At 38.6% G+C, this 14,851-nt stretch overlaps 1 protein-coding gene across 1 annotated transcript in view; it reads right to left on the bottom strand.

Moving 5' to 3' along the window:
* BLTP3B (bridge-like lipid transfer protein family member 3B) overlaps window positions 1-14,851 on the bottom strand; it is a 61,054-nt gene that overhangs the window by 21,812 nt on the left and 24,391 nt on the right. The window contains exons 6-13 of the mRNA XM_065649179.1: window positions 14,523-14,663; window positions 13,719-13,889; window positions 12,249-12,429; window positions 10,701-10,784; window positions 4,913-5,095; window positions 4,692-4,810; window positions 2,457-2,598; window positions 1,489-1,682 (exon numbers count right to left, since the gene is read on the bottom strand). Of these exons, the coding sequence (XP_065505251.1) occupies window positions 1,489-1,682; window positions 2,457-2,598; window positions 4,692-4,810; window positions 4,913-5,095; window positions 10,701-10,784; window positions 12,249-12,429; window positions 13,719-13,889; window positions 14,523-14,663 (1,215 nt within the window). The remainder of the gene's footprint in view (window positions 1-1,488; window positions 1,683-2,456; window positions 2,599-4,691; window positions 4,811-4,912; window positions 5,096-10,700; window positions 10,785-12,248; window positions 12,430-13,718; window positions 13,890-14,522; window positions 14,664-14,851) is intronic.

Below are 14,851 nucleotides of genomic sequence, written 5' to 3'. Positions count from 1 at the left end.
TCAAATAGGGTTTTTCACCACAATAAGTAGTAGTGATTTATTCCTAAGGTAAGATAAAAGGAAACAATTAAATGTGCTAACACAGCATCATAATAAGTTTTTTTCATCATAAAAATATACTCTGACTCCTAAAACACAAAACAGTTCAGTGTACTGGATTTAACTTGCATATCTTCAGGGCAACTTTTAAAGGCAATACATACTTTATGCCAAATCCTCTATCTGATGTTGCTAACATGGGCCTTGGCCACACTAGTTTTGCTATTATCAGTGATACTACCTTCTGTCAGAATATCGCCATGTGAATCCAGAAAGATCAGAGTAAACCAGTCATCCTAAAGACACTTAGAAGATGAGAGTGATGAAGCTTCTTCATATAAGTAAAAACACTCAGAAAAAAATAACCAAATAGGTAACTGTATAATTATTAACTATAAGATATGTAAGCATCAGGCACATCAATAATAAAAAATTAATTTGCTAGAATAAAAATAACACCATTAAGACAGGGATTAAATAATAATATGTATCAAAGTTTGAGGGATTTCAGAGTACTTCTATCTCATTGTAGCTTAATGGGCTATTCAGATACAGCAATTCATATTAGATCTGTCTGTATTTGTAGCTGCCTGGTTGTTAGTTCTCACTAGTTGTTTTCATTCCGTACAAACCATATCCTTTCGAAGTTCCATTAAATATGCACCAAGAGCCTTACAAAGATAACCATCTCTCCATATGCTGACTTTTTAGAACATTGAAACCTCTTCTGTGGGCACCATCGAAAAGACTCATTTTGTTCACCTCTGAACCTTGGAAACCAATGGCCAATGCAAATCCAAGGGAGGAAAAAAAACTGTCTGCTCAATAATCCTTCTCCTCCAAAGAAGACGCCGAGGGAATCAGAAGTCCTGTGTTCAGCTGCATTAATGAGCACCACTCCTCTGAGATAAACATATAGAGAACTTGTGTACCTGAACTACAGACAAGGGCCAGTGTGAAACAGAAAACGGTGAGAATTTGTTTTGGAGAAGGAAATAAGCCTTCAGATGAACTACTTTATTTACTCCAGGTATTCATTAACAAGAGTTTTGATATACCACAATCAGAGGAACGAGGGAGGGCCCTTGCATTAATACAGAGTGCAAATATTAATTTCGTGCTCTTTATTTTTAATTCGGTGCCCAATTTTTTTTTTTTTTCTTCTGCTATGTCAGCTTCATTGAATACAGTGAAATAATTTGTTAATACTCCCAGTCAGGTCTTGAATACAAAGCCAAAATACTCCAAGGACATAGATGAAATAGTACAGAAGGCAGATGTCTGTCTTCAAACCATCATATTCTGCACAGTTTTCCAGAGCAGCGTTGCTTATTGAGTGGGCTGTTTGTTCATTTATTCCTTAAATTGCTTGGTTAACAGCTTTTCAGAATAAGCGAAAAAGTATTTTCCTCCAAAAAACCACAAAACCCCTCCTCAGTGACAGTGTACCTTTAACATTAGTCCATCAACTCTAACATCAACGTGTTCATCTGATTTTGAATTGTCATTTAACTTGTACATAGCCATGAACTGAATAAGACTTTGTTTCAAATCCAACACAAACTGATTTAGCCAAAGAATACTCCTCTCATCCAGGGTGAACTGTAAAGCATTCAGCTGGCCATACAAATTTGGACATGGAACTAAAAGAGAAAACAAAACAAAATTATGAGAACAAGTAAAATATTTAGAGGCTTTCATTCTGGTTTTTGTTTGTTTTTTAAATGAGTGCAGGCTTATATTTCACCAATATTTTACATCAGAGAAAGAATGGAAACACACCCCTTTGGTCCCAAGGAAGAATAAATTGTTAGAGGATACCTAAAGTGATGCTTCTTTCTCTCACTCCAAGGAAGTAACTGAATTTTTGAATGTAAAAGCTAATACAAGAATTGAATGAAGTCAGAGGAGATGAGAAGAATTTCCTCATTACAGAAGAAGGGCAGGACCAAGGAGATTTGCTGTCCTCAAGTCCCATCCCCAAGAAATCCACTAACACTTCTTTATATGAAACAGGGCCAGCCCCATAACACATTAAAATAAAATAACTCCAGCAGATCTTCATTACATCTTAGATACTACTGCAATAGTTTGAGTTCTTTCATGTAGCCACTAGGTTCTTTTATGCAGCCAGACAGTGTAACTGCAGAAATAATACATGTATGTTGAAGAATGAAGAATTTAGGTCTCGACAAAAATGCTGTGTTTTCAGACTTAAAGACCACGTTTATAAAAAAACATGTTTATAGGAGTTTGCCAGAAGCAAGCACCGTAGAAATGGAGCGGTCTTGTGTTCTTTCTGTTTGAGGAAGCCATTACCTATTTCCACTTGTCAACCTGGAATTAGTATAAGTTTCATAAAGGTGAAGATAACACACAAAATTGATGGTTCAGTACAGAAAAAAAAAAAGTCTTACTAGGAAAGTCCTTTCCATCTGGGTAGTAATATTCAGTGAATTCAATATGAATAGCTGGCATTTCTGGCGGAAGATAAAGTGACTTTTTATTACAAGAGATCAGAGCTTTAGGGGAAGAACGACACTGGTCCGCTGTTGAAACCTGTAAAAGATAAATATTAACTTCATTAATACATTACATTTTTATGAATCATTAACATTTGCAGTTGCAAGCCACTGCCCCTAGCAGGGTAACATTCCACTGCTCTCAGATGTAGATCCCCAGCTACACAAAGTGCAGACAATGAGAAACACCCAGTTGCCTTGTAGTAGAAGCGATCTGCACAGAACAGTCTCACAAATAGAGTATTAACAGTACCAGATCCTCGTCCTTCGCGTGAGGCAGGAGGCAGCACAGCACTTTCAAAGGCATTCAGTAGAAGCCCAGAATGATCCAATACCTTTACAGCAAACTACAGCTCCTGTGTAAGAAATTATGCTAGGACAAGGTATATTTGCATACCGTCTGTCCAAATGGATCCCATACCAAGGTGATAAGGGATAAATAAGCTAGAAAAGTTTATTACACAAGTGTTAGGAAGTCCTGGTACTGTCATCAGGACGGATTCCAGTACATGGGCCAACTCTTGGCTGTTTACTCTAAGCAAGGTGTTTAGCGTGCACCTGGCAGAGACACGTACACTTGGCAATGCCCGAAGGTCAACTGCACAGGACAACCAAGATGCTATAGAACAGTAATGCTCCACTTCCAACGTAAATTATGAAACAAGAAAGACGTCACCTTTTGAAATATATTTGACCTTAAATTTCTTGGAATGTACCCTAGTTTAAAAAGTATGTTGTCAAAACAAAGTTCTTTTCATCCAACACTTACTAGGTCAGACTTCCAGTTCGAAATCAGCCAACTTATTAATATTAAATTTACGATGATGTCTATTTGTATTAGTTTCACTGGAAATAATGAATATATAACCTTTCTAAGCCTGATTCACCCTGTGTAGCTGTTTTCGAGCTGAAAACATCTCTGTATTAACACACACAAAAGTTCAAGTAGTAACAGATCTATTTAGAAAAATAATATTTTGTAAATGGCATATAAATAATAACAATTTAAAAAACTGAAAATGTATTTGCGTAGAGGAGGAGGAGACAAGCATCTGACGAGCAGAAGGCAAATAAAAACACCAACAGTACAAAATTATACAAAATCACTCAGACCCAGATGAAGGCTCCTGGCAGCAAGCTGCAACCTCCCACTCTACCAGAAGCGATATGGCAAAAAAAACCATTGAAAACTGGAACAAGAGCAAGTAGAAGTCACAATGACTTATGGCACACACTAACCATTTTTCTGAGGACCTTAAATTTAGAGTAGATCCTCCTAAATCGCTGTCATTCTGCCTTAGAGATATAATCCTTCTCTATTCCAGTTGACTCCTATCTACACGAAAGAGTGAATCTGGACTGAAGCACAGGCTTTCCATCTGAATTTGAGGAGAAATTTGTTTACTTTGAGGGTGCCAGAGCACTGGAACAGGCTGCCCAGAGACGCTGTGGAGTCTCCTTCTCTGGAGACATTCAAAACGGCCTGGACGACTTCCTGTGTGATCTGCTCTGCACGAACCTGCTCTGGCAGGTGGGTTGGACTGAATGATCTCCAGAGGTCCCTTCCAACACCAACTGTTCTGTGATTCTGGACCACAGCCAGTGACTGAAACTACATACTCACTGAAACAAATGAGGGGGAAGGAAAAAAAAAAAAAGAAAATAATGGTTGAAGTGCCTACTCAAAATACCACTGAGAGAGGAAAGGGATGAAGAAAAATTTAACACCCCCTTAATTTCACATTAAAAAAACCCCACAGATAAACAAAACACACGTACTTTGAAAAAGATGACAATAAGAAAAGCATGAAATACAAAACCACATATCAAAATACGAGGTACCTAACATAGTACTACAAGAACATGAAATTCCAAATGTCAGGACTTGGGAAACAGTAGAACTTGGAACCAAAACATAATTGTGATAGGGTATCATCTAATATAAAAATCAATAAGAAAATACCCACCAATTTTAACAAAGCAGAAGCATGCCCATAAAGGTGTAACTCAATAATGAATGAAAAGACTTCTGTTATTTTCAATGGGCTTCAGAACTGTCCCTTAAAAATCATAATTATGTAACAGTCAAGGGCAAAGTAGCCCCAGTTTTACTAACTTGAAGAAATGTACCTGATATATATTGAAATCTGCAAGTCTAACCACAATAGGACTAGACATCAGTTTGCCCTTTGGTTGTTGGGAAGATACAGAGGAAGCCCTAGATGTTCCTTTCGGTATCTGTTCCTTGCCTGTAGGAAAGAACAGTGATGGAATCATTGACAAGAACACTCTTTTTTAGCATAGTTTTTACTTTTCATGGAATTAGATCATTAGTGATGTAAAGAAAGTACCTGTTTGTAGGTTTGGAGGAGATACAGCAGGTGGTGATTTGGGAGGAGAATCTATGACCTGATCCTTCACAGCCTGCTTAAGCAATTCAACATTGCTTTTGAATTCATTTAATAATTCTTTGGCCCATCCACTTCTGGTTTTAGTGGCATCACTATAATGCATCCAGTGATCGCAGCTGTCTCCTGCAAGTAAGAGGAATGGGAGAAATATTAACTCATTTGAAAGCTTGCTTCTAACTGGATAACAAGTTTCCGCTATTTCACAATTCTTCAAAATATAATCTTATTGCATGCTGTATTTATAGAACAACAGAAGTTATAACAGACATTGAAACAGAAGTTATATAGTACATAAAAACAAGCCTCACTTCTTCACACATTCACTCAGAAAACAACATAATATTGCCACCTGCCTTTTAACAACACTAACTAATGCTCAAAACACCATTAGATATTTCCATTTCAGAGAAATCTGATGACACATTAACTTCCTATGTGAGAACATGCAAAAAAATGTTTCACTGAAAAAAATTGTGAGAGCAAGTAACAGAACAACATTCTCACGCTTATTTTTCCCAAATGCATCCTTCCTGCCAGACCTGTGTCTTAAGAAGTTCCTGGTCTCTTTTCAGAAAAGCATACTTTTTGTCTTGGCTCTATAGCACCTTTATAGCACACAAACAAGAAAGTAGCACACAGCCTTAAAAATCAAGCCCAGTAGAAATTCTTTTATTCCTAACGTGTTTCTGTTGGTCAAGTATTTAAACCTCTGAAAGATGTTGTGATCTCTTCAGTCCTCGTAAAGAGAGTCTAACCTGTTCAATAATACGGATGCAATTCCACTAACATCTATCAAGCCGTACATCACTCTTTAAATACCAGCATGTGAAAACTTACTTTATTTGTAACTTAATGAGGTTTTGGATACTTACAGTGGGTATGAGTAGATATGATTGCTATTAAAATAGGAAAATACTTGGGGAAAAATATGCGGTGTCAAGTCTAAATGCAAAGACTTCAGCATGGAAGAAACTTTAAGGGAGGAGCCTATCACAAGAGATGACATTTTTCCCCACCCTCATGGGCCTCACAGTCTTTTGATGGTTACTCACATCTTTCTAGATAAGGAAGAAGAGAAAGGAACGGGGAGGAAAACAGAAAGAGAGCAAGAGGGAAAAGATACATTAAATTCAAGTCCATGAAGCTGGGATTCTCCAAAAAAAGGCTGAAGCGGGGTCACCCCAAGCACTACACACATAAACTCTGAAGTACCTACAGGACAGCAGCGTTAGAGGGAAAGCTCTCAGGCTCCTTTCTGGGAGGTCAGTATGGGCAGGTCCCTCCCTGAAGCACTTGCACACTAACACACGCAGCAGGAGGAAGGAACGCATGGGAGAAACATTTAAACAGATCAGACATGCATCAGGCCATGGGATCCTGATGAGATGCATGCAAGTGCTGAGAGAGCTGGTCAGTGTCATAGGGAGGACACACTGAATTATCTTTGAGAGGCATCACTGAACGGTGATCAGGAGAGGTTCCTCAGGACTGAAAAAAAGCAAATGTCATTCCTGTCTTTAAGAAGGACGATAAGAGGAACAACAGGCTGGTCAGCCTCATCTCAAAGAAGGCAACGGAGAAAGGTAACAGATCAAATAATCCTGGAAAACATTCCAAAACACATTAAGGATGGGAAAGTAATTGGGAGTAGACACGCATGGATTTATGAAGTTCATGCCTGATGAACTTTACAGCCTTCTCCTATGAGATGAGGCTTGATGGATGAGGAAAGAGCAGTGGATCTTGTTTACCTTAACTTTAGCAAGGCTTTCAACACTGTCTGTAACATGTTCAGTGACAAAATGATGAAATACTGACTAGGTAAGTACATGGTGAGTTGAACTGGAAACTGGCTAAACTGTTGGTCTTAAAGGGCTGTGATCAGCAGCAGGAAGTCCAGCTGGAGGTAGTCACCTGTGGTGTATCCTCAGGTCAATATATTTTCATTAATAACCTGGAAGATGGGACAGACCACACCCTCAACAGCTTTTCAGATGGTACAAAAGTAGAAGGAACAGTTGATACACCAGGTGGTTGCACTGCCATTCAGACAGGCCTTAAAAGGCTAGAAAAGTGACCCAACAATAATCTCATGAACTTCAAAGGGATACTCAAGTCCAACAGCTGAGTACAGGCTAAAGGCTGACCAGCTGGGAAGCAGCTTTGCAGCAAAAAAACATGAGACAATGAGTTGAACATGAACCAGCAATGTGTCCTTGATGCAACGGAAGCAAACAGCACTTTGGGCTGCTTAGGAAAAGCAGGTCAAGGGAGGTGAACCCTGCCCTTTACTCAACCCTGGTGAGACCACATCTGGAGTACTGGGTCCAACTCTGGGTTCCCCAGTACAAGAAGGCCATGGGCTTACTGGTGTGATTCCAGGCAAGGGCCACAGAGATATTTAAGAGACTGCAACACGAGTCGTACAAAGAAAGGCTGGGGTTGTTTAGCCTCGAGAAGAGAATGCTCAGAGGGATCTTAGCAACGTGTACAAATGCCTGATGGGGGGAATAAAGATGAGGGAGTCAGATTCTTCTCAGTGGTGCCTGGTGACAGGACAAAAAGCAATAAGCACAAACTGAAATAGAAGAGATTCCACTTAAACATTAAAAAAAGCTTTTCTACTGTGAGGGTAATTAAACAATGGACTAGGTCGCCTAGGGACACTGTTTGGAGTCTCCACCCTTGGAGGTATTCAGAGCCTCACTGGACACAATCCTGGAAAGCTTACTTTAATTGACACCACTTTAATGACAGGGATTGGACTACAGTCTCCAGAAGTGCTTTCCATCCTCAGCGATTCTACTGTTCTATATATGGAGATATAATTGCCATATTTATCTGTGAAACTGAAAAAGACAGGCCAGACTGTAACAAGAAAACAACATTTCGGTGGAGCTGGCAGTGATTTTGCTACCACCTGAATTTACTGCTGGTTGCCCAGGAAGAAAATTCTTTCCAGTTTCTCATATTGTCTTAATACATCAGCTGGATCAAGAATTTCCTGTGCTACAAAGTGTCCTGCATGATGGCAAAGCAGCAGCTTTCTCTGATCACCATCCAGCAACACATCAGCTGCACAGATAATGGATCTGGATAAAAACTTCTGTGAGAGCAGGTCTGGGAGGACTAGTAAAGTGATAGATTGCTGAACAGACAGGTTTACAATATCCAGTAACAGTCTAGCTTATGTTAGGGTTATCGCAGTCAATGGACACACAATCTACTCCATTTTTCTTAAGCATGATGAAAAGCTATTGTTGGAAGGCCTGATGCTCAGTGGGTTTGAATTTTACCCTACGGCAATTATGCCTCAGACTCCCTCCGAGTCTTTCTGAGTGGGGTCTATTACGAAAACAAATAAACAACAAAAACTCACAAGAACCCAATTTGCAAAGATAATTAATTGTTGAGGGCTTTTTCCTGAAGGATTCTGGAAGGATTAATCACAGTTTGCAAGAAGGCTATACCAAAAGAACTACTTCTAAATATTCTAAGTATTTCTAAATATTCCATAGGCCAGAGAGGTACAAAATCAAGCAATGTGCACTTGCAGCCCAGAATGCCAAGAGTATCCCGGGCAGCATCAAGAGATGTGTGAGCAGCAGGTCAACAGAGGCGATCATCCTCCTCTACTCTGCTCTCGTGAGACCCCCCCTGCAGTACTGTGTTCAGCTCTGGGGTCCCCAACATAAGAAGGACATGGACCTGTTGGAGTGAGTCCAGAGGAGGCCACGAAGATGATCAGAGGGCTGGAGCACCTCTCCTGTGAAGACAGACTAAGAGAGTTGGGGTTGTTCAGCCTGAAGAAGAGAAGGCTCTGCGGAGACCATGTAGCAGGCTTGCAGTACCTACGGAGGACCTACAAGAAAGCTGGAGAAGGACTTTTACAAGGCCATGTAGTGACAGGACAAGGAGTAAGGGCTTTAAACTCAAAGAGGGTAGATTTAGATTAGATATAAGGAAGAAATTCTTCACCATGAGGGTGGTGAGGCACTGGAACAGGCTGCCCAGAGAAGTTCTGGATGCCTTGTCCCTGGAAGTGTTCAAGGCCAGGCTGGATGGGGCTTTGAGCAACGTGGTCCAGTGGAAAGTGTCCCTGCCCATGCCAGGGGGCGTTGAACTAGGCTATCTTTAAGGTCCCTTCCAATTCAAACCATTCCATGAAAACCAAAAACCAGTCTGGTAACAGTCATAGAAGTATACAGCTGTTTCCTCCTTGCCCACTGTTCTAGAGTATTAATATGGTGTCGTCCTTAAGTGCACAATATCGCAGAGCCTCGACATCAGGGTAGGAATGCTTTGCATACCAGGCTGACAGCCTGATACAGCAGCATAAAGAGGCACGACAGCTACACAGCTAGAGAACTCCCTTTGAACTTTCAAGATTAATATGCGCTCCTTTTATGTTGAGTAAAGGGACTCCCACCCCTGTGACGATACTTTGCCCCTGGAATTGCCACACTCTAAAAGGTGAGAAGATACTGACCTCAAAGTAGAAAAAGATACTTTCTGGAGTGTTGCCTTCCCCTCCACAGACACACCCTATTGGATCAACCACTATCACCTTTGGCAGGTTTTTTTGTCATAGCTTATTAGATACCCTCAGATTTCTGTTACTTAAACATGCTTGCACAGAACACCATTTAAGACTGCAGGAGAACGCTACCCTTAGAGGAACCACCTTTGTTCTGCAGATGATCTTTTCTATCTCTGGTTTCATGTAGTAGGAGCTACCCTGTTTCCCCAAAAATAAGGCCTACTCTGGAAATAAGCCCTAGCATGCTTTTTCAGCATCTTTGAGGATGCTCGACATACAAGCACTACTCCAAGAATAAGCCCTAGTTACGCTTCATTTAAAAAGTCAATTTAAATAGTGTCGAGGCAGCTATACATGTAAAAAAGCAAGCATCTTTTGGAGCAAAATTTAATATAAGACCCTGTCTTATTTTTGGGGAAACAGGGTATATCCCATGCAGCCATTACCTAAAAGCATTCTCAGTGAGCTTCTAACATGCCCATCCAAGAGCTTGCATGGTTAAATCTGGCTAAGAATCTTTTCAAAAGAAACAATGTATTTATTTCCGGGTTCTCTGTATTTTCTCTGAGGCGAATTCACAAAAATCACAGATCAGAGCCTCACCTAAACATAGTAGGAATCAGGAATGACAGTAAATGGAAAACACAGGTGGGTCACAACACAAGCACATGTTAAACTCCTGTAACTTAAGGTCCTGCTAACATCTGTTTAATAACAATTCCTTAACAAAAGGCTACACAGTTGCACTTCTACACAGTGGGATTATTGTTTAACAAAATAAAATAAAAAAACCCAAAATATTTATTGGAAATGGACATTAAATGATAGACTTCTTTATGGAAAAAATCTAGCAGATTCGACTCTTGCAAGTATCCAATTAGTGAATCTGCTGCACTGCCCTCCCCTGTCAACACATAATTCTTTTCATGTCAGAAATGTGTGAACACCGTTTCGTTGACCAAACAAAACAGTGAAAAGTATTTGGCTCATTCACAGAAATTAAATTGGTTCCCAGGTTGTTGCCTTTGTTGTTTCTTTTTGTATACAGAAGGAAATAAAAAGGCATGTATTTCAAATGCTTTGGAATTATTATCCAAGCCCTCTACATACACACAAACCAACAAATACTTAGCATTGAAGCAAGATAGCTACATTCACAGATAATTCACAAAATGCTCACATTCATACCTGCTTTGTGAAACGGATAGTAGTCCACTGTTAAATAGCTGAAGGAAAGCTGCATTGCCCCTCCTGTAACACGTCTATTTGAGTCTGTAAAATAAACCAATGCTCAGCTCTGCAGACATTGTATTTAGCATGTTAATTCTCATGTTGGCACATTCCTTTAAACACCTAACAGCTAATTCTTCCTCCCTTTTACTGGCTCTCCTTACAACCTCATCATCTTCCCTCAACATTTTCATTCAGGTGGTCTTCACCGGTTTCTACAAATGAGCTTGTAGGACTCTGTGTTCTGTACTCAGTCACTACTAACAAATTGCATATTGTTTTAAATGCCATTAAAACCAACTCTTTGCACATGCATTATTGCAGTTTTTCTGAAAAAAAAAAAACAAAACAACTTCTCACACTGAATATGTGATTATGATCAGTCACTTAAAGTCAACATGTACTTTCAAGAATATTGTAAAAATATTTTCTTATTTTATTTTACAAATATTATTGCAGTGAAGAGGTCTTTGGAGACTCCTCTGTTCTGATTTCTCCAGTGCTAAATTTAAACTCCATGGCCAAAAATAAAAGACCAATAAAGAGATCTTGCTAAGAATGATAAATCCCAACTGCAGTAGATATATTGCACATAAGGAAATACATCTTTAGCCAACCAACCCTATGTTCTACTGCTCTGCAAGTATCTTCCCCAATCAGAGAAATACATTCACTAAACCCCAGGTTTTTCACACTCTTTGCTTCAGCAGACTTTGTATGCCTCCAGAAATTACATATATATATATATATATACACACACACTGCTATGTCATTCTCTTCTGATCACTTTTAAAAGGCATGCAAGTAATGTCATTTGTCTTCTTTTTTTAATTATAAATATGGCACACTGCCAGTCTTTCATTTTAAAAAAAGGTACAAATATTACACACAAAATTATAAGACCTCAAAGCACTCGTTTCATTCTTTCAATTTGCTGCAGAGCATACCAAATTCTCTACATTAGTAACACAAAGAGGACTGCTCTTTTATTGGTCTGTATTTTATAAGGAGTATTACAGAAGCAGATTATACGGCAACCCTTTCAAGCCACAGTAATGTTGCCACGGCATTCTTGATAAGCCAGTTAACTTGTAATATAAAAGAAAAAAACAGCAGTAACAATCAGACTGGACAGAATCCATTTCTAGAGGACAGGAAAAGCACTGAAGCTACTAGCACTATTATCAGTTTTAATTGCATTTACACTAAAATAATTATATCTAAAATCAAAATGTTGTCCTGATAGACACATCTAGCTAATGATAAATGTGTCTGCAGACACTGGAAGACAATTTTGAATATTCCTCTAAAATAAAGACAGAATCTTGATTTCCGGTGTGATCTGCTCTAAGTGAACCTACTTTAGCAGTTGGGTTGCACTAGATGATCTCCAGAGGTCCCTTCCAACCCCAACCATCCTGTGATTAACATTATCGTATTCCTCAAAATGTCTTCTGAAGATTATTACGGTTCATATGCATGCTATTCAAAAAAAATAAAAGTTACCTTTTTCTTTAGAATGGATATCATCACATATATGTAGGTCCAAATGGGAAATTACTAAGTGATGAGAAGTTTCCTTAACATCAAAATCATTAAACAATTTTACTATCGCATCATTTTGATCAGGTGCTGTTGTTGTCTGGTGTGCTTTCACCTGCTGGGAGCTGGGTGCAGGGGCAGAGCTCTGAAAAAATAGTCACATAGGTTTATAAAGTTTATCCTTCTTTTCAGGCATAAGTATCCTTTTACTTACTCAAATCAGGCCTTTCAAATAAAGAAAAAAATCTGCACCACACACATTCACCTTGGATTGTTACTGAGATTTAAGCGTGCTATTTTAGAATAAAGCTAAGTTAAGCTAATGGCCAGGTGTCACAGAGAGGCAATGCTGGTTCATCCCCCATTCTCTGCTTCTCCCACACTTCGTTACACCCGTCACTTGCAGAACTGGTATTTTTCTAACTTTTGTTCCAAGCTGTTCAGGGAACTAAACAGCAGAAAATCAGTCATTTTTGTTGGGCTTGTTTCTGCTAGTTTTGTTCCTTAAATTGTGTCACAATAGTGTCAAATGTGAGCCAGTGCCAGTACCAGGGAACTAGTGAGATGCAAGCACAGGGAACTGAAGAACCACGGACTGATGATCATTAGATTGCTGTAGCTAAACCATCAAATCACCTTGTAAGTCATCAGGACCACCACAAGAACTAAACTCTCCATTACAGCACACTAGCTGTATTGTAAGAGATTCTATGCAAGTGATTTTACTCAATCAGGCTTAGCAATAAATTATGTTTTAGTTTTATAGGACTATCTTTTATCAGTGTATTTGTGCTGCTTCTTCACAGACAAGAAGATGTCCCTCCCCACAACACTCACAAAGCCCAGTTTGTCTAGTCTGCTCTATGTGCTGAAAGAAGACCAAGATTTACGTAAGACTATCTTACATGCAGTGTCAACACCACATCTATTCCAGCAAAAATATGTTAAAAGTGGAATTATTTTTCACTATATACTCCAGCAAGAGAGCTGCGTGAAGGAAAGCTCTTACTAAAAGCTAACTTTTCAGTGCCATGAAAACAAAGTGGACAAGCACTTTAAATCATTATAGTAAGCATATCTATCCACACAAAGTCAACTTAGTGTGTCTTAATTATTTAATCCATAAAGAGAAAATATTTTGAAAGCAAATTTACTAAACAGCTAATCAACTGTTAAGTAAATACAGAAGTCCAAATACTCAGTATGTGGATAAAGTAATGCAACTTTTTTCTTTAACATCAATACACATTATCTTGTAAAATAAACTCTTTTATACCACTGTGATTCACTCCCAATGTAAGTTAAGATGTATGGCTGAATGAAAATGAGTAACTGAATATTCTCTAAAATAAATTAACACAACTAACCACACTGTGTTGTATATTAGAACAGCAACACTTGCTAATGATATAGTGAGACAATCGATTACCGTACCTGTGCTGTCTCAGAAGCCAAGCTCTTTCTCTGTTCTGTTGATTTCTCTATGGCTTCACTAAGAGATTTGGCATACTGCACCATGGCTTTCAGCTGGGAATCAGTCAAAACCCACAGCAAATCATCCAGAATCAGAACCAGTTTCGATGCCACTACATTACAATCCTTTAACTGTAGAATAAAAATTTAAACAAGCCAAATGGGTCCATTAAGTACTTATATTTTTTATATGAAATACAAGGAAAAAAAAAAACCAAACAAACACACACAGGTGAATGCAAAACCACACTTCCCAAAAAGCAAATTTACTCCGCATAAAGAGAATCATAGAATCATTTAGGTTGAAAGATCTTTAAGATCACAGAGTCCAACCATAATAAGAAACATTTATTTTATTTTATTCCTCTCATTAACTAAAAAGTGCTTAAAATACAGTATATTTGTGTGTTACTTTTTACTAGTTTGGCATGCACTGGATATTAAACTGATGCATTTCTCTAAATGTAAGTAATGTAATATTTCCTGAATCTAGAGAGGTAAGACACCACGCATCATTATAAATAAAGATCTGCAGGTCAAATGTTTTCACTAGCAGGACCTGTGCAAGGTCTCCATCTTCAAATTCTGCACTCTTGTAAACTCTACAGTCTTACGGATTATATGTTGCTAAAAATTTAATTTAAGGAATTCTACATTTTACATGGACTAAATTTAAAACCTTTACAATGTGCATGTATGCATTAAGAGCATGAGTTAAAAATGAATTCATAAAATAACAAAATATTTCAAACTTTTCAGGTTTACCCTTCTTTTAAGCGTGACCCTAATTTTGGATTGGTTAGTAATCAGTCGAACTGGAGCACTCATGATTTCATGCTTGGAACTCTGGATTGCATCTGCTTCTATTCTGATCATCTGCCAGTTGATTTCTTTAAAAGTCAAAACCTTTAAAGAGAGAGAAAGAGAGAAAAACACCCTCAGGTAACATGACAGTTTACTCGTGCCTAAGCATGTGCAGGTGTGCGTGTGTGTATGTATATATCTGTACATATATACACACACTCACATGTGTCCTTCATGCAGAGCCACATGAACAGAACAAATACACATCACTTGTTATTCCACTTACAGGT

This window comes from Caloenas nicobarica, chromosome 1 (assembly GCF_036013445.1).
Source record: "Caloenas nicobarica isolate bCalNic1 chromosome 1, bCalNic1.hap1, whole genome shotgun sequence".
NCBI classification, from domain to species: Eukaryota; Metazoa; Chordata; class Aves; order Columbiformes; family Columbidae; genus Caloenas; species Caloenas nicobarica.
Note: the sequence above shows the minus strand (reverse complement) of the source record. Positions and strands in the feature narration are given on the sequence as shown.